Source organism: Amblyraja radiata, chromosome 2, assembly GCF_010909765.2.
Source record: "Amblyraja radiata isolate CabotCenter1 chromosome 2, sAmbRad1.1.pri, whole genome shotgun sequence".
NCBI lineage: Eukaryota > Metazoa > Chordata > Chondrichthyes > Rajiformes > Rajidae > Amblyraja > Amblyraja radiata.
In genome coordinates this window covers 109,256,512-109,284,205 of record NC_045957.1, presented here as the reverse complement: position 1 = coordinate 109,284,205, position 27,694 = coordinate 109,256,512, and the positions used below count along the sequence as shown (strand labels likewise).

The 27,694-nt window shown below is 45.2% G+C and overlaps 1 protein-coding gene across 1 annotated transcript in view; it reads right to left on the bottom strand.

Annotated features, from left to right (window-relative positions):
- Window positions 1-27,694, bottom strand: part of osbpl10 (oxysterol binding protein like 10) — a 220,943-nt gene that overhangs the window by 99,087 nt on the left and 94,162 nt on the right. Inside the window, exon 4 of the mRNA XM_033013285.1 lies at window positions 3,772-3,963. Coding sequence (XP_032869176.1) covers window positions 3,772-3,963 — 192 coding nt within the window. The remainder of the gene's footprint in view (window positions 1-3,771; window positions 3,964-27,694) is intronic.

Sequence of the window (27,694 nt, the reverse complement as noted above, 5' to 3'; positions counted from 1 at the left end):
TTAGCTTTTCTAATTTCTTTCTTAAGATTCTTTTTACATTCCTTATACTCCTCAAGCACCTTATTTACTCCATGCTGCCTATAATTATTGTAGATCTCCTTTTTCCAAACAAGATGTCAAATTTCCCTTGAAAACCAGGGCTCTTTCCAATTTTTACTGTTTCCTTTCAACCGAACAGGAACATAAAGATTCTGTACTCTTAAAATTTCCCCTTTAAATGTCCTCCATTTCTCTTCTACATCCTTCCCATAAAACAAAATGTCCCAGTTCACTCCTTTTAAATCATTTCGCATCTCATCAAAGTTAGCCTTTCTCCAATCAAAAATCTCAACCCTAGGTCCAGTTCTGACCCTCTCCATAATTATATTGAAACTAATGGTATTGTGATCACTGGACCCGAAGTGCTCCCCAACGCATACCTCCGCCACCTGTTCCGTCTCATTTCCTAACAGGAGGTCCAACACTGCCCCTCCTCTAGTAGGTACCTCTATGTATTGCTGCAAAAAACTATCCTGCACACATTTTACAAACTCGAAATCATCCAGCCCATTTACCGAATGTGTTTCCCAGTCTATGTGTGGAAAGTTGAAATCTCCCACAATCACTACTTTGTGCTTACTACTAATATCTGCTATCTCCTTACATATTTGCTCTTCCAATTCTCGATCCCCATTTGGCGGTCTATAATACACCCCTATAAGTGTTGCTACACCTTTCCCACTTCTCAGTTCCACCCAAATAGCTTCCCTAGATGAGCCCTCCAATCTATCCTGCCAAAGCACTGCTGTAATATCTTCCCTGACTAGCAAAGCAACACCTCCACCTCTTGCCCCTCCAATTCTATCACACCTGAAGCAACGAAATCCTGGAATATTTAGTTTCCAATCACAGCCCTCCTGCAACCATGTTTCACTGATCGCCACAACATCATACTTCCAGGTGTCTATCCAGACTCTAAGCTCATCCACCTTTCTTACAATGCTCCTAGCATTAAAATATGCACATTTAAGAAACCCCCCGCCTCTTATTCTCTGTTTATTTCCTTTTTTTTCTTTCTCCTCTTGTGTCGGAGTGCTTCCCTTTTCTGCTTCCTGCCTCCCATTCTGTCTACTAGCTTTCTCTATTTGAGTCCCTCAGTCCCAACAGTGGGGTGGGAGATTGCAACCTTCACGTGGTCCACCCTGATTCGACTGATGTAATCAACCCGACGTGCGCAAACAAGATCAAATAGAACAAGTTGACCTACAACTTTAGGCTGTGCACGCCATACGCAATAAGAAGAAGTCCCAACAGTTTACCTAACACCATTTCCTGACTAATGTGGATTCCCTTATGTTCCTCCCTCCCACAAGATCCTCGGTCCCCTAGTATTTCTGGGAGAATGTTGGTGTCTTCCTTAGTGAATACAGAACCAAAGTACTTGTTTAACTGGTCTGCCATTTCCTTGTTTGCCATTATAAATTCACCAGTATTCTGACTGCAAGGGGCCTACATTATTCTTCACTAATCTTTTTCTCTTCACATATCTAAAGAATCAGTTTTACAATCAGTTTTTATATTTCCCGCCAGCTTTCTTTCATGCTCTATTTCCCCCCTCTTAATTAACCTCTTTGGCCTCCTCTGTCGAATTCTAAATAAATCTTCAATATCTATGATATCACCCACTTTAATATAATTTGCAAATTTACTAAACATCTCATTTACAAGCACATTAAAAGCAATACAACAAATAAATTTACGATAAATTACTAGTTATTCCAGGTAAAGTATACTATGATACTGTAAGTATGTGGTGCAACCGTAGTAGTGCAAAATCCATTGTAGTTCAATGCTGCTGTGGCTAGGGTTGGCTGATGGCAAAAGGCTATTTCTGAACCCGGAGAATGTCAGAGAAACTCAGGCCTTTGTCAAAGTCAAAGTCAAATTTATTCGTCATATGCACCCGAAGGTGCAGTGAAATGAATTTGCCAACAGCGATACTCTTAAAAAAAGAACACACAATACACAATAGAATTTTAACACAAACATCCACCAAAGCATTCTTCACCGTGGTGGAAAGCAACAAAGTTCAGTCAGCCCTCCTCCTTGTTCACCCGTGGTCGGGGCCATAAACCCTCCGTAGTCACTGCTACGGACAGCCGGATGTACAGGCCCTCTCGTCGGGATAATCCAAACTCCGACGTCGGGACGGTAAAACACACCCCGCGGCTCGGAGCGCCCGAATCGGCACTTTCCTACCGGAGACAGCGGCTTCAGGATGTTATAGGCCGCAGGCCGGCGGTCGGAGCTCTTCTCCAGCGATCCCTGGCAAGAGATCCCAGATGGTAAGTCCACTCCACGCCCGCGGCTAGAAGCTCCGCAGACCTCAGCCCCATGATGTCAAAGTCACCAGGCCAGCGATCGGAGCACTCCTGTCTGGCGACCCCTGGTAAGGGTTCGCCCGCTCCGCGATGGAAAAGTCCACGCAGCGCCCGCTGCTGAAGCTCCAGGCCCAACTCCAGGAAAGGCCGCTCCAATCCATGCTGTTAGGCGCGAGGGAGGCGACATGGAAAATAAATCGCCTCCACGTCGAGGAGGCGACATGGAAAATAAATCGCCTCCACGTCGAGGAGGCGACCAAAAGCGGTTTCCCCCTTCCCCCCCCCCCCACACCCCCTACACGAGACATAAACTAACATTTGGACACACCAAAAAACCCCAAAAGAAGTCAAAATAACGAACACGCTTCTGGCAGGGCAGCCGACTCGCAGAGCCCCCCAAACGACCAACCGTTGTACCTTTTTCCTGATGGTTAACAGTGAGATGAAAGTGTGGCCACAAGGTGTAGATCTTTAGGTGATTTAGCTGCCTTCTTGCTTCCTGTAGATTCCGCCGATGGATACCTTTGATGGACCGGGCAATGTCCACCACTTTCTGCGCGTTCCTTCATTCTTGAGCATTCAAATTACCGAACCATCCCGTGATGCAACCAAGTATGCTCTCCACCACACAGCTGTAGAAGTTTGACAGATTATTCGGCAATAGGCCAAATATCCTCAATCTTCAGAGGAAGTCTTGGCATTGGTTAACTTTCTTTATAATTTCATCAATGTGCTGGAGCCAGGATATTGAAGCTGTTGACTCTCATCAGCGGCATCCTGCCAATGAACATAGGTGCACGATCTCTCAGCCTTCCTATTTTGAGTTAGCATTTCAGCACTGTAAATGTACTGACACAGCTTGGCCAGAGGCACAGCAAATTCTGGAGTGCCTACCTTTTGGACCAAATTCAGAATATTTTTTGGTCTCAAGGATTTGCTGTATCCAATGCATGGGATATCATACTTTCTTGTAATCACATGGAGTAATCAAATTAACAATAGATTGCTTCAGTGATGCTGGTTCTTAGCCAGCATAGTTCATCCACTTGGCAACTCTGGTTGTACATAGCTGCAAATACTTTACAGCCTTTCCTTGGCATTCATTTACTGGGCTTTGACAAGCTATATTCTTGGAACTGTTTAGTCTCTGCTGGCGCAATAATACATCCTCCTCAAAGCAGTGCAGATCTGCTTTAAACAAAGCAACCTGGATTTAAGAGGAGCTAAACACTCACAATTCAGGCCTGAACACTTGAAAATTATGGGTAAACTGGTCAGTTTTATATCTGCACTTACATTAGAAGAGGCAAAGACACAGAAAATGTACCCTACATAAATGCATAACTGTTCCACCCAAATTAACTCTTCACAACATCTAATATAATTATTCTCCATTAGTTGCCAAACTTACCTCTTTAACATCTAGAAGGCGCCCTGGACATTGAGTCTTGGCACGTCGGGTAATTGCAGGAGACTTATGATGGGTAATAGTGACAATTCCTGGTCCACTGTGTGTCTGTTGCTTCTGGTTCCCAAGAGGCGCTGAGTTTGATGCTCCAGGGGGTAGTAAAGATAAACTTCTCGCCCTCACTGAAGGAGTAACCTACAACAAATAATAGTTTAAATATAAATGTCTTCAGCACCAAACTAAATTCCATTTCAATAAATAAACATTGCTAGCCAAAAGACCAACCAGTGCAGCATTGAGACAAATTAGGCTCCCTTAATAAAATCCCCTCAAATAGGTCTAAGAAATATGTGCAAAGCTCCCTCTACACTGTTCCAGCAAAGATTCCAATAGCAAGTACTGCACAGGATAGAAACAGACTAGACCTCGCTCCACCAAGTTCCATCACTCATTCCCACGTCTGAGTTCTGACGCAAAATCACTAACTTGAAATATTAACTATGTTTCTTGCCAACAAATACTGTGTTCTCAGTATTTCCAGCAGTCTGTGCTTCTATTTCAGATTTCCAACGTGGGCAGTTTTTTGTTCAAATCAGTGAGTCAACAGCTATTTCCCTTCATTGAGCTTTTTCAATGACCTGTTGTCCAGTTTCTGGGTACCAGATAATCAGAATCCCATTGCTATTTCTATCAATCAAGCTTGGCCTGAGGCCAATCAAACATTTCTTGCAGGATGTGCCAGAACACAGATGAGGTTAGTGCTCTACAAGGCTGGAATCCTTTGCTAAATCCTTGAACAGCATCGGTGCATGGAGACAGCATCTTAAACAGTCTATAGTACACCTACACATACACACATAAATTACTTTTATTAGAACACATTCTTTATTAACAAGCTCTCAATAACCCCTTCCCCATTTCAAATGTGAAGCATGGCAAGGTCAACTCAGCAAGGATTAATGGGCAGTCGTTGCAGGGGTAGTTCATCGCGTAAACCATTTTAGAAACTACGGCGACGCAATTGAATTGAATTATGTAGTCAGTTTATATTCATGCTACGTCGAAAGTTCAGAGAATTTCAATTCAAACATTTAATACTGAATGTTCTAATCTTGAAACATAGCATTTTGAAATCTATACTTAAAAATACCATGTCAATAATCCAACTAAATATATTTAATCATAATGCAACAGTACACAGGACTGATGTTTACAAATGAAAATGATCAAAATCACTCCGTAACATTGCAGAATTTTTCTGGATGGGTTGCGATAATCGTAAAAACACTTGATTAGAGGTGTCAGAGGTTATGGAGAGAAAGCAGTAGAATGGGGTTGGAGGAAGAGATAGATCAGCCATGATTCAATGGCCTAATTCTGCTCCTATCACATGATCTTATGAACACTTCCTTCATGAACAGTTCAAATTTCGCTAAACCTCAACAAATATTTTGAAAATCAATTTTCTAAGGAACAAAAACGAATCTGAGTTTATAATTCATAGGACAAAGGGTTCAGGACTTCAATTACTGTTCCTCCCTGGAAAACAAATTTCACCTCCTAATTTTGTTCTGTTTTCCTCTAACAATTCCAAAATATCAACTCATACCTCGACAAAAACCTAGACCCACTACAATTCGCTTACCGACACAACAGATCAACGGTGGATGCGATCTCGCTGGCTCTCCACTTCGCTGTGGCCCACTTGGACGACAAAAACTCATATGTCAGGATGTTATTCATTGACTACAGCACGGCCTTTAATACAATCATCCCCTCCAAGCTGGTTACCAAGCTCTCTGAACTATGTCTCTGCGCATCACTCTGCAACTGGATCCTCGACTTCCTCATTCACTGTTCGTATTAGTGGGAATGTGTCAGCCTCGATAACAATCAACACGGGAGCACCTCAAGGCTGCGTACTCAGCCCCCTGCTGTACTCTATACTCATGACTGCATAGCTGGACATAGTGCATCCTCCATCATAAAGTTTGCCGACGACACCACTGTTGTGGGACGAGTCAGAGTATAGAAGGGAGATTGATTGACTGACCAAATGGTGCCAGCACAATAACCTGGCTCTCAACACCAGCAAAACCAAGGAGCTGATTGTGGACTTTGGAAGGGGTAGGATGGGAACCCATAGTCCCTTTTATATCAACGGGTCGATGGTGGAAAGGGTCAAGAGCTTCAAATTTCTGGGCATGCATATTTCCGAAGATCTCTCCTGGTCCCAGAACACTGATGCAATTATAAAGAAAGCACATCAGCGCCTCTACTTCCTGAGAAGATTACGGAGAGTCGGTATGTCGAGGAGGACTCTCTCGAACTTCTACAGGTGCACAGTAGAGAGCATGCTGACCGGTTGCATCGTGGCTTGGTTCGGCAACTTATGCGCCCAGGAGCGAAAAAGACTGCAAAAAGTTGTAAACACTGCCCAGTCCATCATCGGCTCTGACCTCCCTTCCATCGAGGGGATCTACCACAGTCGCTGCCTCAAAAAGGCTGGCAGCATCATCAAGGACCCACACCATCCTGGCCACACACTCATCTCTCCGCTGCCCCCTTCAGGTAGAAGGTACAGGAGCCTGAAATCTGCAACATCCAGGTTCAGGAACAGCTTCTTCCCCTCAGCCATCAGACTACTAAACATATATATTCAATGGTATATGGACACACTGATCTGTTCTGTATTTATTTATGCCTACAATATTCTGTTGTGCTGAAGCAAAACAAGAATTTCATTGTCCCATCTGGGACACATGACAATAAACTCTCTTGAACTTGAAATATAAAACATGTCTGGTTGAAGAATTGTTTAATCCTATAGTGTTATTTCACCATGTTGGCACCTCAATTTTACCTGATAAATACCTATTGTCTTATGGTGATATTGTAGGGAGGGCAAGCCATGTCTTGAACTTAGTGAAATACATCTCTTGGATTCCAGTTTTGAGCTGCTAAATATGTACTGACATTTCCTATTCAGCAAATGGTGGTGTTGCACAACACGACTTTATCACAAGAACTGAACGATAATGACTCCAATCAGCATATAACTGCAGCAGTTACATAAGAAAGAAAATCAAATAAGTTCACACGTTGTTCTTCTCACCTGTTGTTCCCCTGGTCTAAAGCAGGTATTTCTGGGCATTATGGCAAGCTCGGGACATTGCTGCTTCTAGATTCAATAACAAATTGTCCAACTTTATGTAAATTATTCTCCCTCTTTGTACCAAAACTAGCCATTTCTGCCTGTCATCCATCTGTGATTTTGGCTCAGTTTTCTGAGTATTGCCTGCCTTGCTGGGCATTTCCATAACCTGTTATTACCAATATTTATCACACACAAAGCAGTGTGATGTGCTTCTAATTGCCATGTTAACCCAGTTGGTTTCACCCTGCCAGACATATTCATTTTACTCCACCCATGCCCACCTCACTGTCTCTTTAACTGAAAACTATGGGGTTTTCTCTTTCATAGTTCTGACAAAAGAATTTGACCTGAAACATTATCCATGTTTTTCTTGGCTGAACTGCTGAATGTTTTTGCCCAAATTATATGCTACTGTGCTGTTGTTAATGGAAGGTCTGAGCATTTGAAAGCATCAAACAGAATTCTACGACATATGCTCAAACATAAAATTGTGTAAGAACAGTCTGTTGTTTAGCTAAACTGTGGAACAATTCTTCACAAATCACAATTTTTTTTTAAGAAGATTCAAAACCAGAGCAAGAGCATCTTCTGCAACAGTTCTGTAAAACTTTTACCATACATAGGTTCAACCATATTTAAGAATAGTAAAATCAAGAGTCAAGGGCCAAGAGTGTTTCATTGTCATATGTCCCAGATAAAACAATGAAATTCGTACTTGCTGCAGCACAACAGAATATGTGATCATAATAAATAATAACAAAAACTCAGAAAAAAAGAACAAACAATAACAGTGGAATAATGATAATAATAATCTACTGTACTTCATAGCTTGAGGTTGTAGTGTTTAATAGCCTGATGGCTGTAGGGAAGTAGCTGTTCCTGAACCTGGATGTTATAGTTCTCAGGCTCCTGTACCTTCTTCCCGATGACAGTGGTGAGATGAGTGTGTGGCCAGGATGGTGTGGGTCCTTAATGATGTTGGCAGCCTTTTTGAGGCAGCGACTACAATAGATCCCTTCAATGGTGGGGAGGTCAGAGCCGGTGATGGCCTGGGCAGTGTTTACAACATTTTGCAGTCTTTTCCCCCCCAGACAATCAATTTGCCGAACCAGACCACAATGCAGCCAGTCAGTATTCTGTCTACTGCGCAGCTGTAGAAGTTCAAGATAATCCTCTTTGACATAGTGATCTTCTCAGAAAGTAGAGGCGCTGATGTGCTTTCTTTATGATTGCATGTGTGCTGGGTCCAGGAAAGATCGTCAACCTGACGTAAGTGTTTTTATTGTCCAAGTGGTCCAGTGCGGAGTGGAGAGCCAGTGAGATCGCATCCTCCATGGACCTATTGTGACGGTGGGCAAACTGTTGTGGGTCGAGGTTCTTATTGAGGTTGTAGTTGATATGCCCCATAACCAAAGCACTTCATCACCATGGACGTTAGTGCCACTGGTCGATAGTCATTGAGGCACGTCACCTTAGTTTTCTTGGGCTTATTGATGCCCTCTTAAAGCAAATACTCAACAATGTAAGAATAATAGAGTAGACAGAGGTAGTGTAGAATAGTATAGAATAGTTGCCATGTTTCCAGCACCACCTTGTATCCTTCACGTTCAGAGTTGTTACGAATGTAGTCTCATCTTGGCCATAAAGGATAGTTGTCTTGGCAGCAGCACTGGGTTAGAGTTGCAGGATTGGCCTGGGCAGACAGTTTTGTTGTGGTCTTCCACCAATGCTCCACTACAGGCTTTGGCCGATCCACACGCTCGACCTCTTCAAGCTGCACCCAATCCAGTCGAGCCCTAGACCTCCTGTGGCCCACTCAATCAACACATCGACCCACAAAAGTGCCGTCCACTGCCTCACACAGCCATGACTCAACCTCCATGCCCCGCAGCTGACCTCAGGACACACAGAGTGCCTCTAAGGTCGCAGGAAGTAAGCCCCCAACCTGCTCACCAGTACTGTTCCTTTTCTCCATCCACCGCCAGTGTCATCTTGAAGGTAAATCACCCCCATCTGCATCTCTTGAAATCTGTCCACCCCCAGGCCACTCCTCTTCCATGGGCGTCCTTGCCCCTGTGGACCTTTGCTTTTATGTTGGGGGTTGGCAAAAATGTTAAACTTTCTAGCCTATTTCAGAGTCAAGTGCATTACAATTGCTCTGGTGTCACTTATAATCCTGACTAGGTGAAATAGGGAATTTCCTTTCTTAAAGGATAGGGTTTTTAATTGGAAATCAAATAGTTTAGTAATCACAATTATTGATGCCACCTTTTAGTTCTAAGTAATTTTATGAGGTAAATCTAAGTGACCTAACTGGTGGGACATTATTAAAATGTCTGCAGACCATTAGTTCAGGTCTCTCGATTCAGTATCGCACATTACACTGCCATTCACATATAGCATTACAGTCGTTGGAGCCAATCCATGATTTCCAGCATCATTTTTAAAACACAGTAGATCATCAATCTTGCTTACTACACTGTACTTGTACAATTATATCACTGAATCATTTTTCACTCCCTTACAAAGGTCATGCACTGGCTCCGCAGGGTGTTGAATGTATCCTCAATAAGGATTGTATCATAGTTGTATAGTAGTTTATTATGGATACATGTTTGTATTGTATTATGGTGGTGGGTTCTGGCTTGTTTTATTGTAGTGTAATATTATTTTTAATAATTGAATAAATTAAAAAAAAAAAAAAAAAAAAGGTCATGCACTGCCAATTTATGTCATCTGACTACTGTCATTGCTCATTTGTACTGTTCTGCATGGATCATCCACCAATTAGCTTTCCTTTAGCAGCTGTGTTCAGTTTCTGCCTTTCATTTGATTCATCATTTACTCCTATTCATTCTTTAGCCCCTATCAATATACTGCCTATAAATGTTTACAGGTATTGCACCCTCCTCCTAATGTGCCTTCTCAAAGGCTTAAATGTATTGAAAGCTACGCAAATCCAAGAAAACCTCATTTAACCAGCCTCTTTCTGATAAATTGCAATTGGACATCAGTTAAATTCCCACAACTCCCTGGTTCTAATGCAATACACACGGCACAACAAAATGATTCTAATAATTCTATATCCATTCATTCAATTCTCCACTAAAGCACACGGTATTGGGGGTTCAGTATTGATGTGGATAGAGAACTGGCTGGCAGACAGGAAGCAAAGAGTAGGAGTAAACGGGTCCTTTTCACAATGGCAGGCAGTGACTCAGGGTACCGCAAGGCTCAGTTCTGGGACCCCAGCTATTTACGATATATATTAATGATTTGGACGAGGGAATTGAATGCAACATCTCCAAGTTTGCGGATGACACAAAGCTGGGGGGCAGTGTTAGCTGTGAGGAGGATGCTAAGAGGCTGCAAGGTGACTTGGATAGGCTGGGTGAGTGGTCAAATTTATGTCATCTGTAGATGGCAGATGCAGTATAATGTGGATAAATGTGAGGTTATCCACTTTGGTGGCAAAAACAGGAAAGTAGATTATTATCTGAATGGTGGCCGATTAGGAAAGGGGGAGATGCAACGAGACCTGGGTGTCATGGTACACCAGTCATTAAAAGTAGGCATGCAGGTGCAGCAGGCAGTGAAGAAGGCGAATGGTATGTTAGCATTCATAGCAAAAGGATTTGAGTATAGGAGCAGGGAGGTTCTACTGCAGTTGTACAGGGTCTTGGTGAGACCACACCTGGAGTATTGCGTACAGTTTTGGTCTCCTAATCTGAGGAAAGACATTCTTGCCATAGAGGGAGTACAGAGAAGGTTCACCAGACTGATTCCTGGGATGTCAGGACTTTCATATGAAAAAAGGCTGGATACGTCTTCACAGCTGAGGGGCTGAAGCCTGACCCGCAGAAGACGGCTGCGGTCTCTGGGATGTCTGCACCCGCTGACGTGCCCAGCCTGCAGCGCTTTCTGGGCATGGTGAACTACCTGGGGAAGTTCATCCCCGACCTCAGCGAGCTGAGTGCGCCCCTGAGGGAGCTGATCAAAAATGACACTGCCTGGGCTTGGTTCCAGAAGCACCAGATGGTGTTTGACATCCTGAAGTCCAGGCTGGTTAGTACCCCCACTCTCAAGTTCTTCGACTTGCAGCGTCCAACTGTCCTCACCTGCGACGCCTCGAAGTTCGGTCTTGGTGCCGCCTGCCTGCAGCTCTACGATGGCCTGCAGCTGCCTGTCACCTACGCTTCTCGCACCATGACCCCCGCTGAGCAGCGTTATGCTCAGATCGAGAAAGAGCTCCTCGCCGTGGTGTTTGCCTGCTCGAAGTTTAAGGATTACATCCTGGGCAACACCTTCACTATCGAAACCGATCACCAGCCGCTGGTCACGATCCTGAATAAACTGATCCACGTCGCCCCATCCCGCTTGCAGCGAATGATGCTGCAGCTCCAGCGCTTCACGTCTCGGGTCGTGTACCGTAAGGGCAAGGACATGTTCGTGGCCGACACGCTGTCCCGCGCACCGCTGACGTCCACTACCCGACACCCGTACGAATCGTCTGACCTGATGGTGTTAAACGTTAATATTGTGCCTTCACAGCAGATGCAGTCCCTGGTCCAGCACACTGCCAAAGATCCTGCCCTGCAACAGCTTGCCGACGTCATCCGGCGTGGTTGGCCTGACCGTCGCTCATCCTTGCCGGCCGGTGCCGTGCCCTACTTCCTGGTCCGGGATGAGCTTGTGCTGCACGACGGAGTGGTGGTGAAGGGCCACAAGGTTGTGGTGCCTGCTGCGCTGCGGGACCACTACTTTCAAACCTCCCACAGCGGCCATCCCGGGGCTGAGGCCACTCTGTCCCAGGCCCAGAGCCAGTTCTATTGGCCCGGCATGGCCCTGGACATCCGGGAGAGAATCTCCGCCTGCTCCACCTGCAATAGCCTCTCTCCCCATCAGCAACGGCAGCCGCTTCTGCAACAGCCTGCCCCCGATCTGCCATGGATGGCAGTCGCCACTGACATCTTCGAGTGGCGTGGCAAGCACTTCCTGGTCCTTGTGGACTCCTACTCCAGCTGGTTCGAGGTGGACCAGCTGCCCTCCCTCACATCTGCTGCTGTCATTGGGAAGCTGCGCCGCCACTTCGCAACCTTTGGCTCCCCTGCGAGTTTGCAGTCGGACAACGGTAGCCAGTTTTCAAATGCGGAGTTCCGCGATTTCGCTGCCACCTGGAACTTTCGTCACTTCACCAGCAGCCCCGAGTACCCACAGAGCAACGGCCTTGCTGAGCGCGCCGTCCACAGTGCCAAGGAGCTGCTGGAGCACTGCAGACTTTCCCGGTCGGATTTTCACCTGGCCCTCCTCAACCTCCGCAACATTTCCCGAGACCCTGCCCTGGGCTCGCCTGCTCATGTCCCGCACCACGCGCCCTCCGATCCGTGTCCCAGCGGTCCCTGGTGCCTTCTGTCCTCCGCCCTGCTGCCGTCAAGGAGCGCATTGCCCAAAAGCAAGAAATACAGAAACGCTCCCACGACAAGTCCTGCCGTCCCCTTCCGCGTCTGTTCCCTGGTCAGGTCGTCCGGATGCAGTCCCCCTCCGGCCACTACCGACTGGCGGTTGTCGTCAACTCTGCCGGCTCACCGCGCTCTTACCTCGTCGACCACGAGGGTACCATCTACCGCCGGTCCCGCCCGCATTTGCGGCTGGTCAATGAGCCCGCACCGCCTCCTGCTGCCCCTTTTGCCCCCCCGATTTCTTCCTCTCTGCCTATCGCTCCTCGCATGCCCAGCACTCTGCCCTCTCAGCTCTTTGTGCCCCGCTCCCCTGCTGCCAGTCCGCCCTCGCCTGTTCGTTTGCCCGCCTTTGTGCCGGTTTCCCCTCCCCGGTCTCCACTCCATCCCTCTCCTGCCCGATCTCCGGCTCGTTCGCCCGCTCCCACTCCCGCTCCTGTTCCTGTGGTTCTTGCGGAGGAGGGGGAGGGCGAGTTACGTACCCGCTCCGGGCGGTTGGTCAAGCCGCCTGTACGTTACGGGGAATTTGTTTAACTGTTGCCTGACTGTGTGTGTGTGTTTAACTGCTTGTAGCGTATGAGTCGTGGTCGCCCTGTCACTGCTGTACTGCTTTGTTTCCAAGGGGAAGGATGTAGACTAGTGCATGTTCCTTTAACATAGTGACCTCACCACTACTAACCACTCCCCATATCACCAGTATAATTGTAACCTCCCCACCTCTAGATCGCTCTCTAGCTCCGGTGACAGACCATGGACAGCTAGGCCAGTAATGTGTATGAGTAGTGTGATCAGTAATAAAACAGTAGTGAAGACATAGTGCGCTTAGACTCGTCTTTACACTTCCCACACTCAAGACGTACTGATTTGTAGGGTAATTGGCTTGGTCAAATTGTAAAATTATCTCTAGAGTGTGTGGGGATTGCTGGTTAGCGTGGATTCGGTGGGCCAAAGGGCCTGTTTCCATGCTATATCTCTTAACTAAACTACATTTGCACTAATATTCAGTACTCACTGATGAGACAGGACACAACTGCATTGAGTAAAATCAGTGGAGGGGCAGTAGAAGCAGGATGCTTTAAACTTCAGCTTGCACTTAGTGGTGCTGAATGAAATATGTAATGGATGCAAATCGGTGTCATAAGCAACTGCTATTCGTTTTATATTTGTGTTTTGTAATAATGACCGGAACAAATTTATTTCACACATTAGAAGCTTTTTCTCTACATACTGATTTGAAATAAATCAAATTAATTATTTACAACACACCATCCTTTCTTCCTCTACCACCTTTAACATAATGCTCATTGAGATTAAGTATGGTCTTTCAAATTAGACAATTATCAGAGATCCTGCCTTCATACTCCCAGGTAACTGGAACAGATTCCATGCTATTAGATGTTTTAGTGCTCTGACTAAAATGTATCTTAATCCAGCATTATGGATACCTAGTCATTAACACATTGCATTTCATGGCATTTGATGGAACTTCAATTCAAGTCAAGTGTTATTTGTCACGTGCACATAAAGTGCAGTGAAATGAATTTACAGGCAGCGGTACAATAAAAAACACACAATATACAGTAAAGATTTAACACAAACATCCACCACAGCATTCATCACTGTGGTGGAAGTCACAAAATTTGGTCAGTCCTCCTCCATTTTCCCCCGTGCTCGGGACCTCAACCATCCGCAGTCGCCGCTGCGGGCGTCCAGATGTGCAGACAAGGTAAGTCCAGAATCGGTGCCTCCCCACCGGAGACAATAGTATTCAAGATGGTGTAGGCTGCAGGCCGGCGGTCAAAGACCTAAAGTCCCCGCCGCGCCGCAGCCAGAAGCACTGCAGACCGCACGGCCGGTGGTCGGAGCTCCTTTCCAGGGATCCCCGGCAAGTGACCCCGCTCCGGTTGGTAAGTCCCCGACGCGCCAGCGGTTAGTGGTAGGCCATGGGTTGGTGGTCGAAGCTCTTCTCCCGGGTCCCAAACGAGGGATCCCAGACTCCATGGAGGAGGTGACCTCTCCATGGAGGAGATGACCGAAGCAGTTTCCCCCTAACCCCCCCCCCCCCTCTCCCACCACCCAAGACACACCAAGAAACATTAAAAACACAATTTGAGACAGACTAAAAAAACAAAAAAAGTAGCTCGCAGCGCTCCCACCGACCTACAACTTGCTGTAAATAAAACAGGTGCCTCAGTTCCCACATAACAAGAGTGATTATACTTCAACAGTAATAATGGATACTAAAGTGGTTGGCAAGTCCTGAATGGAACACAAATGTCTATTGCTCTGCTCGGCACTGCACAAGTTCAATCATAACTGACAAACATCTGCTTAGATGTATTCTGCAGGAGACAGTTGGGAAAGACCATCTGGAATAATTGAGGAATGGTCATGACTAGTAAAATAATACACCATTGAAAAGAAAGAAATAAGCGGGTGAGGCAGCATCAATGGAGCGAAGGAAATTTCCTTCGCTCCATAGATGCTGCCTCACCTGCTGAGTTTCTCCAGCATTTTTGTCTACCTTCGATTTTCCAGCATCTGCAGTTCCTTCTTAAACAAGAAATACTATTGGAATGGACAGACATAACATGCCAAGCAAATGATCCATCTCTGCTTCTGTGCGAGTTTTCCATCAGCACAGAACCAGTCTTCAATTTGATTCATAGAAACATAGAAAATAGGTGCAAGGGGAGGCCATTCGGCCCTTCGAGCCAGCACCACCATTCATTGTGATCATGGCTGAACGTCCCCAATCAATAACCTGTGCCTGCCTTCTTCCCATATCCCTTGATTCCACAGAGCTCTAACTCTCTCTTAAATCTATTCAGGGAATTCCATAAATTCACAACTCTCTGGGTGAAAAAGTTTTTTCTCACCTCAGTCTTAAATGGCTTCCCCTTTATTCTAAGACTGTGGCCCCTGGTTCTGGACTTGCCCAACATTGGGAACATTTTTCCTGCATCTAGCTTGTCCAGTCCTTTTATAATTTTATATGTTTCTATAAGATTCCCCCTCATCCTTCTAAACTCCAGTGAATACAAGGCTAGTCTTTTCAATCTTTCCTCATATGACAGTCCCGCCATCCCAGGGATCAATCTCGTGAACCTACGCTGCACTGCCTCAATCACAAGGATGTCCTTCCTCAAATTAGGAGACCAAAACTGTACACAATACTCCATATGTGGTCTCACCAGAGCCCTATACAACTGCAGAAGAACCTCTTTACTCCTATTCTGAAATCCTCTTGTTATGACGGACAACATTCCATTAGCTTTCTTCACTGCCTGCTGTACCTGCACGCCAACTTTCAGTGACTGCTGTACAAGGACGCCCAGGTCTCGCTGCACCTCCCCCTTACCTAACCTAACCCCATTGAGATAATAATCTGCCCCTTGTTTTTACCGGCAAAGTGGATAACCTCGCAGTATAATATAGATAAATGTATCTGCCCACTCACTCAACCTGTCCAGGTCACCCTGCAACCTCCTAACATCCTCTTCACAGTTCACCGCCACCCAACTTAGTGTCATCCCCAAACTTGCTAGTGTTACTCCCAATTCCCTCTTCCAAATCATTAATATATATGGTAAACAGTTGCGGCCCCAACACCGAGCCTTGTGGCACTCCACTCGCCACTGCCTGCCATTCTGAAAAGGACCCGTTCACTCCTACTCTTTGCTTCCGGTCTGCCAACCAATTTTCTATCAACACCCTACCCCCAATACCATGTGCTCTAATTTTAGTCACCAGTCTCCCGTGCGGGACCTTATCAAAGGCTTTCTGAAAGTCCAGATACACTACATCCACTGGCACCCCTTCATCCATTTTACTTGTCACATCCTCAAAAATTCCAGAAGATTAGTCAAGCATGATTTCCCTTTCATAAATCCATGTTGACTTGGACTCAGCCTTTTACTGCAATCCAAATGCCCCATTATTACTTCTTTAATAATTGACTCCAGCATCTTTCCCACCACCGAAGTCAGGCAAACTGGTCTGTAATTCCCCGTTTTCTCTCTCGCTCCTTTCTTGAAAAGTGGGATAACATTAGCTATCCTCCAAATCAACAGGAACTGATCCTGAATCTATTGAACATTGGAAAATGATCACCAATGCATCCTCTATTTCTAGAGCCACCTCCCTGAGGACCCTGGGATGCAGACCATCAGGTCCAGGGGCTTTATCATCCTTCAGTCCCATTAGCCTACCCAATACTATTTCTCGCCTAATGATTCCTTCCACTTGATATAAATAAATGGTTTGGAGCAATTGATGTTGCAAATAATATGGGTCCAGAGAATTTCTTGACTGGAGACTTGTGTATTCTAGCCAAAGTGCAGGCTATGACTTTATTCCTTTAATTGCAGGAGCTGAAGGGTGATCTTATAGAAGTGGTTAAAATCATGAGGGGAATAAATAGGGTAAATGCACAGTCTTTTACCAGAGTAGGGGAATCAAGAACCATAAGTTTAAGGTGAGAGGGAATAATTTAATAGGAACGCATTAATAATAACCCTAAATAGGGCAACTTTTTACCTCTCATATTCATACAACAAATTAATTGACCAGGGAGTGCTCATATCAGAATCAGAATTTATTTGCCAAGTATGTTTTGCAACATACGAGGAATATAACCCTGTTTCACTTAAAACTTTGCCTCTGAAATTCATCCATGGTTAATTTGTCAGGTAGCAATATATGCAGAGCAAGAAAATTCCAAACTTGTGCATGCCAGCACTTGTGCTGTTGTTCTGATGAACAGAATTAGGTTTACATAAATAATATTCAATGGACATCTCAGAGGGTTGTGGGTATATGAAATGAGCTGCCAAAGGAGGCAGTTGAGACAAGCACTATAACAGCATTTTAAAGACACTTGGATAGATACATGGATAGGAAAGGTTTAGAAGGATTAGAGCAAAACGTAGACAAACGGGACTAGCTAAGATGAGGCAGCTTAGTCAGCATGGACGAGTTGGGCCAAAAGGCCTGTTGCCATGCTGTATGACTTCATGACTATGGCAACATTCATATGAAATAGATACAGAATAGAATTAGAATCTTGATACAGGAATATTATTTTTTTTAATTATTATTTCACACAGGTATCAAGCTCTGTCTCTACAAGAACACAAGCCAAAATTTCTAAAACAAACTCTTGTACTACTCATATGCAACATTAAAGTAAAACCCCAAAAGGTTTAGGAAATCATGAGGTTTACAAGCCAGAAACTAATTCATGGTAACTATGCCAGTCAAAAGTACCGAGAATGATAGTATTAAATTGAACCGAGATGTTAGTAATAAATTGCATCAGAATATAAATAAGATGGTGGAATAGATAGATATGTGAGAGATGTTCTAAAGGCCAAAACAGGAGCAGAGGCACCAGGTTCATGAGTACACAAGTCACTTAAAGTGGCAAATAAGACAATTGCAATTCTAGACTTTATCAATAGAAACAGGAAGGTTATGCTGAAACCTATATAAAATACGTCCACCCTCACTTGATACATTGTGTTTATTGTGGTTGCCACGTTAGGAGGATAATTTAATGGCATCAGAGAATCCAGTAAAGATTTATGAGAATGGCTTCCTTGACAATTCATACAATGGCGTCCCTTATTCCTGTACCCGTGTTTCTAATTAGTGGCTGTGACCGTTTCCTCTTTAAAGGCGGCTGAGAGAAGAGCTAACAGAATTATATAAAATTTTGATGGGTGGATCGTGGATAGTGGGAACAGGGTTTGAATTCGTGGGACATTGGCATCAGCATTGAGGAAGGAGAGAGCTATTCCGATGGGACGGACTGCACTTGAACCCTGCTGGGACTAGGGTCCTGGCAAACAGCATAACTTGGGTCATAGATAAGGCATTAAACTAAATAGAGTTTTTGCGTGAGTGTGGTGGGGGGGGGCGGGTTCAACAAACTGGAAATGTATGGATGAAGGTAAGAGGAATGAGAATGTAGGAGAGGTTACTGAAGTCTCCAGAAGTTTAAGAAGGGATAAGAGTCTACGATCAGGCAAATTGGGCAACAATGCGAGAAGAGGTGAACTAAAGGTGTTATATTTGAATGCAGGCAGTTTATGGAACAAAGCGGATGAGCAGTTAGAAATTGGTAGGTATGACATTGTAGGCATCATGCAGACACGGCCGAAAGAGGATTGGAGCTGGGAGTTGAGTATCCAATGTCTCAAAAAGACAGACAGGTTCGCAGGGGGGGTGGGGTAGCTGTGCTGGAAAGGAATGAAAGTCAGTCCACAGCTAGGGGTGACATCAAATCAGAAGATGTAGAATCCTTGTGGTGGAACTAAGAAACTGCAAGGGTAAAAAAAAACCCTGATGTTTAGTTTACTTATTGTCACGAGCACCGAGATACAGTGAAAAGTTTTTTACATGCTAACGTGTCAGCAGAAAGACAAAACATGATTACAATCGAGCCATTCACAGTGTACAGGCACATGATAAAGGGAATAACGCAAATAACATTTAGTGCAAGATAAAGCCAGTAAAGTCCAATCAAAGATACCCCGAGGGACTCCAATGAGGTAGACAGTAGTTCAGGACTGATGGGAGTTACATAAATGCCTCAGAACAGTAACCAGGATGTAGGGTACAAATTACATCAGGTGATACATTGCTTTTCTTGCATGCCGATTGTAACAGTGATCATGGGGGATTTCAATATGCAGGTGGTCTGGGAAATCAGATTGGTACTGGATCTCAAGAAGGAAATTGTAGAGTGTGTAGATCAGTGCATGCTCCTTTAACATAGTGACCTCACCACTACTAACCACTCCCCATTGTCTCCTGTATAATTGTAGCTTCCCCACCTCCAGCTCGCTCTCTAGCTCCAGTGATGACCACGGACAGCTAGGGCATAGTGTGTGTAGTGCCTATAATAAAGTTATGTAGTAAAAGACTTTGTGTGTCAAGTAAGTCCTTTTACATGGTGTCAGCGCGGTAGACTTGCGTCTCCTGTTCATCGGCTTTATTTTATTATTTGTTTATCCCAGTTGTGTCCCCACCTCAACATTTTTACTATGTCCAACTCGTGTCGTCGTCCCGACACGCTCGTTTTTGACGCGGACATCGTGCACCGCTGGACTGTCTTCCAGCGCGACTACGAACACTATATCGCGATCGCTCATCCTGGTGCCACTCCTGCGGTACAGGCTCACCTACTCCTCAACCTGGCTGGTCCGGAGGCAATGGAACATTATGCATCGTTCGAGTTCGCCCCTCCGGAAGACCGCAACGACCCGGTATGTCTCATAGCCAAATTCACTGCCCTATGCGATATACCCACCAATAACATTATTGAGCGTTTTAAGTTCTTCACAAGGCGTCAGACTCCCGGTGAGCACATTGACGCTTTAATTGCCTCTTTGCGACATATGGCTCGGCGGTGCCGCCTTGAAGCGATAACACCGGACGAAATGATCAGGGACGTCCTGGTCAACGGTCTCCTAAACTCTAAGCTGCGTGACGAGCTCCTGATGAAGCCTGATCTAACGCTAAGGGATGCCATGCATGCCGCTCGCATGGCCTCTGCTGTTGGCTCCGTATCTCAACCGGTGTCCCAGGACATCAATTTCACCGGTACTGCTGGCCGCCGGCGGATCAATAGCCCGCCACGCCGGTTCACCGCCTCTGCACCCGCTAAGGTCACCCCTCGTCGCTGCCCAAATTGCAATTTCTCTTCCCACCAGTTCAACGTTTGCCCAGCGCAGGGTAAAACTTGTCATTCCTGCGGGAAGCTGAACCACTTTTCTGCAGCTTGTCGATCGCTCAGATCGAAAAGGAGCTCCTTGCCGTGGTGTTCGCATGCTCCAAATTCAAGGACTACATTCTGGGCAACTCCTTCACCATTGAAACTGACCACCAGCCGCTGGTCTCTATCTTGAACAAGCCTATCCACGCGGCCTCTTCACGTTTGCAGCGAATGATGCTGCAGCTCCAACGTTTCACATTCGAAATTGTGTACCGCAAGGGCAAGGAAATGTTCGTGGCCGACACATTGTCCCGTGCGCCGCTCCCTTCCGTTGCCCGCCATCCATACGAATCGTCTGACCTGATGGTACTGAACGTTAACATTGTCCCCTCTTGGCAGATGCAGTCCCTGGTCAAACACACTGCCGCTGATCCTGCCCTGCAACAGCTTGAGGGCGTCATCCGCCGTGGCTGGCCTGACCGACGCTCTTCCCTACCGGCTGGTGCCGTGCCCTACTTCCTGGTTCGGGACGAATTGGTGCTGCACAACGGCGTGGTGAAGGGTCACAAGGTCGTGGTGCCGGCCGCGCTGCGGGATCATTACTTTCAAACCGCCCACAACGGCCACCCCGGGGTGGAGGCCACTTTGTCCCAGGCCCAAGCCCAGTTTTACTGGCCTGGCATGGTTCAGGACATCCGGGACAGGGTCTCCGCCTGTGCTGCCTGCAACAGTCTCCTGCCTCATCAACAGCGCCAACCTCTCATGCAGCAACCGGCTCCCGAGTTGCCGTGGATGGCTGTCGCCACTGACATATTCGAATGGCGTGGCAAACACTTCCTGGTCCTGGTGGACTCCTACTCCAGCTGGTTCGAGGTGGACCAGCTGCCGTCCCTCACGTCTGCTGCCGTCATCGGGAAGCTTCGCCGCCACTTTTCGACCTTTGGTTCCCCGGTGACTCTCCAATCCGACAACGGCAGCCAGTTTACCAGCGCGGAGTTCGGCGCCTTCGCCACCCGATGGAACATTCGCCACATCACCAGCAGCCCCGAGTACCCGCAAAGCAATGGCCTTGCGGAGCGCGCTGTCCGCAGCGCCAAGGAGCTGCTGGAACATTGTCGGCTTGCTCATTCGGACTTCTACCTTGCTCTCCTCAACCTCCGCAACATTTCCCGGGACCCCGCACTCGGTTCGCCTGCCCAGCGCCTCATGTCCCGCACCACTCGACCCCCTCTCCCGGTCTCTCAGCAATCCCTAAAGCCCGCGGTCCGCAGCCCTGCCGCTGTCAAGGAGCGCATCATCGAGAAGCAGGTCATCCAGAAGCGCTCCTTTGACAAATCATCCCGTCTCCTTCCCAGTCTGTTCCCAGGCCAGGTTGTCCGGATGAAGTCCACCTCCAGTCATCACCGGTTGGCCGTTGTCGTTGGCAATGCTGACTCTCCCCGGTCATACCTGGTTGACTACGAGGGCACCGTGTACCGTCGGACACGCCAGCACCTGCTGCTTGTCTACGAGCCTGCTCCGCCTCCCGCAGACCCGTTTTCGCCGCCTGTCCCTTCCCCACTGCCTGAAACTCCTCCTGCCCCTGTCACTCCTCGCATGTCCCGGACACTGCCCTCTCAGCTCTCTGTGCCCCGCACACGCCAGCCTCCTTCTCCTGCCTCACCTGCAGGTATACCTGTTTCGCCCCCCCCGTTCTCCTCCTTCCCCTGGGCGCTCGTCACCCGGATCTCCCATCACTGTCCCTGCCCCCGTACCTGCAGCTCCTGCGGTTGAAGGGGAAGGCGGGTTGCGCACCCGCTCTGGGCGGTTGGTCAAGCCGCCTGTCCGGTACGGAGTGTGCGAGTAGTCTGTATCATGATATATTCTAACTGTTCCCTGCTTATGGTCTGATTCTAGCGTATGAGCCGTGGTCGCTTTTGTTTCCAAGAGGAAGGATGTAGATCAGTGCATGCTCCTTTAACATAGTGACCTCACCACTACTAACCACTCCCCATTGTCTCTTGTATAATTGTAGCTTCCCCACCTCCAGCTCGCTCTCTAGCTCCAGTGATGACCACGGACAGCTAGGGCATAGTGTGTGTAGTGCCTATAATAAAGTTATGTAGTAAAAGACTTTGTGTGTCAAGTAAGTCCTTTTACAGAGTGCCTATGAGATGGCTTCTTAGAGCAGTTTGTGGCTGAGCCTACTGGGAGAAAGGCAATTCTAGATTTGGTTAGGGATCTTAATTGGTAGTGACCATAATATGATAAAATTCAACCTGTAGTTTGAGGGAGAGAAGATGAAATTAGGTGTGTCAGTGTTACTGTTGAGTAAAGGTAACAACAGATGCATGAGGGAGGAGCTGGCTAAAGTTGGCTGGAAAGCGACCTTAGGTGGAATGACAGAAAAGCAGCAACGACAGAAGTTTCTGGGAGTAATTCAGAAGACGCAGGATATTTTCAACCCAAAGAGGAAGGAAGACTCAATGGGGAGAATGAGGTGACTGTAGACAGTGACAACTAAAAGTGAATTATACAATATTGCAAAGATTAGTGGGAGACTAGAGGATTGGGAAGCTTTTAAAAAACAGAAGGTAACTAAACAGGCAATACAGGGAGAAAATGTGAAATATGAAGGTAAGCCAGCCAATAATATAAAAGAGGATAGCAAAAGTTGCTTCAGATATATAAAAAAAGTAAGACAGAGACAAGAGTGGTCTTGGACCTCTGGAAAGTAGTAATGGGAAATAAAGATGCCAGATGAATTGAAAAAGATTACACAAGCAATGTGCCTGAAATTCAAGCGAGTCAATGGTCATAAGTTAGAGGAGCTGTTACTACTAAGGAGAAGGTGCTTGGGAAGCTAAAAGAAGAGGTACATGGAATACAACGTAGCAAGGTGTGCAATCATGCACTCTGATAGTAGGAATAAAGTGTAGGCTATTTTCTAAATGGGAAGAGGATTCAGAAATCAGGTGCAAAAGGACTTGGGAATGCTGGTACAAGATAAAATATTAACTTTTATCTCTTCCCATGTTCCATATCAAGACAATAGACAATAGGTGCCTGGAGTAGGCCATTCGGCCCTTCGTTCCAGCACCACCATTCAATATGATCATGGCTGATCATCCATAATCAGTACCCCCGTTCCTGCCTTCTCCCCATGTCCCCTGACTCCGCTATCTTTAAGAGCTCTAACTCTCTCTTGAAAGTATCCAGAGAATTGGCCTCCACTGCCTTCCGAGGTAGAGAATTCCACAGATTCACAACCCTGTGTGTGAAAATGTTTTTCTTCATCTCCGTTCGAAATGGCTAAATCTAAAACTCTCTTAAATGCCAGTATCGTATCTGCCTCCAACACATATTTATATTTGAAAGCAAGTGCTACACCCAAATTGCAGATCTAAAAAATGAAACAGAAAACTTTCAAAATGAAAACAGAAATTATTTAGTAAATCTAGTGAGCATAGTCATTGGTAAATACTTAAATGTAAACTATAGAGGACTTAAATGTTACTTTTAAGAGTTATAAACCAAACTCATTAGTAACTATACTAAAGTTCAGTAAGTTTCAGACCATAATTCTGGCTTCAATTTTGGATTATTCATAAAAATCCCACTAAATCATTCCAATGATTGTCAACCTTTTGAATTTTTTAATTAATTCCCCAAATTGTGGGTATCACTGGTCAGGCATGTATTGCCCATTCTAACTTACGCGGGAGATTGTAGTGGGTTCCCGCCTTCCTGAACCTCTGGTATTCGTAATAACAGCTTACAGTGCCCTCCATAATGTTTGGGACAAAGACCCATCATTATTTATTTGCCTCTGTCCTCCACAATTTGAGATTTGTAATAGAAAAAAACCACATATGGTTAAAGTGCACATTGTCAGATTTTATTAAAGGGTATTTTTATACATTTTGGTTTCATCATGTAAAAATTTACAGTTGTGTTTATACATAGCCCCCCCATTTCAGGGCACCATAATGTTTGGGACACATGGCTTCACAGGTGTTTGTAATTGCTCAGGTGTGTTTAATTGCCTCCTTAATGCAGGTGTAAGAGAGCTCTCAGTACCTATTCTTTCCTCCAGACTGTTGCATCACCTTTGGAAACTTTTATTGTTGTTTTTTCAACATGAGGACCAAAATTGTTCCAATGAAAGTCAAAGAAGCCATCATGAGACTGAGAAACAAGAATAAAACTGTTAGAGACATCGGCCAAACCTTAGGCTTACCAAAATCAACTGTTTGGAACATAATTAAGAAGAAAGAGATCAATGGTGAGCTTACTAATCGCAAATGATACGAAGATTTACTTATATAAGAGCGATGGCAAGAGCAAAGTATGGAGGAGAGAAGGAACTGCCCAAGATCCAAAGCATACCACCTCATTTGTGAACACGGTGGTACAACTGCTGATGGTAGTAGCATAATGAATTCTGAAGTGTACAGACACATCCTATCTGCTCAAGTTAAAAAAAATGCCTCAAAGCTCATTGGTCAACGGTTCATTCTACAGCAAGACAATGATCCCAAACATACCGCTAAAGCAACAAAGGAGTTTTTCAAAGCTAAAAAATGGTCAATTCTTGAGTGCCAAGTCAATCACCCGATCTGAACCCAATTGAGCATGCCCTTTATATGCTGAAGAGAAAACTGAAGAGGACTAGCCCCTAAACAAGCATAAGCTAAAGATGGCTGCATACAGGCCTGGTAGAGCATCACCAGAGAAGACACCTAGCAACTGGTGTTGTCCATGAATCTCAGACTTCCAGCAGTCATTGCATGCAAAGGATATGCAACAAAATATTAAACATGACTACTTTCATTTAAACGACAATGCTATGCCCCAACCAAAATGCATAAAAACACCCTTTATTAAAATCTAACAATGTGCACTTTAACCACATGTGATTTTTTTCTATTACAAGTCTGAAATTGTGGGGTACAGAGGTAAATAATTAAATGATGGGCCTTTGTCCCAAACATTATGGAGGGGCACTGTATATAGATTAATTTAATCAACTAAATTTAAAGTTCTAAGCTGCTGTGGTAGACTCTCACTGCACGTCATCAATTCAAACCTTTGGATTACTAGTCCAGTAATGTAACCACTTTACAACTGTTCCTTTAATAATTCATCTAAACAGAAATAATGTAGCTTTAAATATTAATATGTGTACTTTCGTTCATGTCAAGGCGAGGTATAGCATTTGGTACTTAAGCAGTAACCCTTTACCTTGGCATTACTGTCTGTGTGCTTGGCAGAAGCCTGAAGCTGGTTCACCCAGTAGAATCTCTCTTTGGAATCCCCCGCTGCAGTGCAGAAAGTAGACATAATTTAAAAAATGACGCTTCGTTTTTTTTTAAAAAACCACAATTTATAGAATGGCAGAATGAAAGCAATATAGGACAGTTCTGTCTTAATACTTATTAAATATCTGTAGCACGTTAAACAAGTAAACTAACTGTGATTAAACAATGCAAACAATATCAGTCTGAAGAAGGGCCTCAACCTGAAACATCACTCATTCCTTCTCTCCAGAGATGCTGCCTGTCCGCTGAGTTACTCCAGCATTTTGTGTCTACCTTCAAACAAATATAAAGTTAGATTTGATAAATCAAAAACAATATCTTTCTACAATTGGGCAGATCCAGATTTCAAATATAAAAATATGAAAAACACAAGGAATCAATTGGTTCAATAGATTTAATTATATCCCTCAACTCCAAGCATATGTTAATTTCCCAACATCGGTACCATTCTCATTGTATTAAATCTCACTTTGTCCTTCATAATTAATGGCATCCTTTTTTCAATAATGGAATCAATATTCTTGCACTTAATGTACTCTTTCTAAAGCAAGTATATCTTGTAAATTGATGGCCAAAGCTAACTGCATTTCTGCGCGACCATAACAGTATCTCAAAGCTCAGCATACCTACGAAAGACTTGCAAAACCAGAAATGACAAATACCAGAAGAATACTTAAAGCATTTACACAGCTCATCTTTCTAGGATTCCACTGACTTTCTTGATTGAAATTGATCATCAAAATAGTCATTGATTATAAGCTAGAAAGGGTGCAAAAGAAGATAGTTCTTGGACCCAAGGGTCTGAGCAAAAAAGGGAGAGGTTGAGCTTGCTAGGATTTTATTACTTAGAGCGCAGGAGGATAAGGGGGTGATCTTACAGAGGTGTATAAGATCATGGGGGGAATAGATAGGGTAAATGCACAGAGTCTTTAGCCAAAGTAGGGCAATCAAAAATAGGTTTAAGGTAAAGGGGGAAAGTTTTAATGGGAACTTAAGGGGCAACTTCTTTACAGAATGGGTAGTCGGTATACGGTACGAGCTGGCAGAGGAGGAGAGTTGAGGCAGGTACTATCACAACATTAAAAAAAACATTTGGACAGGTACATGGATAGGATAGTTTTAGGATATGGGCCAAACACAGGCAGGTGGGAATATGTATAGAAGGGATATGTTGGTTGGTGTGGGCAAGTTGAGCAGAAAGGCCTGTTTAGCATGTATGACTATGATTACTGCCATGTTGTCCATTATTTGTACCAAACAGGACTTGCAGCCATATATTGGCTTCATATTGTTGTCTGGTATATTAATTAAGGAATAAACTTAGGGGCGCCGGAGGAGGGAGCTGGCAGCCCTGCCGGCAGTCTGTTCGTTTTTTTCATCCTTTTTGTTATTTTTAGCATTTGTTTAAAGTTTGTTTTAATGTTCTTTCTGTTTGTTTCATGTGGGGGGAGGGGGAGGGGGAGGGGGAGGGACTTTTTTTTAGGTTCTTACCTTCCCGGAGATGTGATCAAGTTTCGGATCACATTCTCCGGGCTCTGCGGCCTACCATCCGCTGGAGCTGGAAGCCGCCTCGGACTGTCGTGAGCCCCACCGCGGGGCGCGGACCTAACACGGAGCGGATCCCTTGCCTGGGATCACTCCCACCGCAGCCTGCGGACTTACCATCAAGGGCTCGCAGTCTCGGGAGAGGCTAGTCGGGAGCTCCAAATGCCGCAGAAGGATCGTCCCAGCCCCGACGAGAGGTTTGATCGCCCGGCACGCGGGAGTTGACTTCCCCCCGATGCCGGAGCTGAATGCCTCGACGCGGAGGGCCCGAACGCCGCCGGCTACTGGATGTCAAGACCGTCCCGTCAACGGGGGCTCGAGGCCCCCGACCAAGGAAGAACAACAAGGGAAGGACTTGGAACTTTATTTTTGCCTTCCATCACAGTTAGAATGTGTAGGAGTCACTGTGATGGATGTTTATGTTAAAATATGTTTTTCTGAGTCTGTTGCTTTTTTAAATTGTATGACTGACCTGGCCAGTGAATTTCACTACACCAATTGGTGTATGTGACAATAAATGAACTTATGAACTTATGAATGTACCATCCTATCAAGTCAATTTTTTAATTTACTATGTTAATAATGTAATTTATATTTATCAAATGTTTATATCGAATACTTTTTAATTGTTATGTATTAGTCAGAATAAGGTTTAGCTTGCCATTCATTGCACATTCAAGTCAAAATCTTTTCCTAGACAGCCCAGATGTTTTTGTAAAATCTGCAGACTAATCTTCCTAAAGTACTT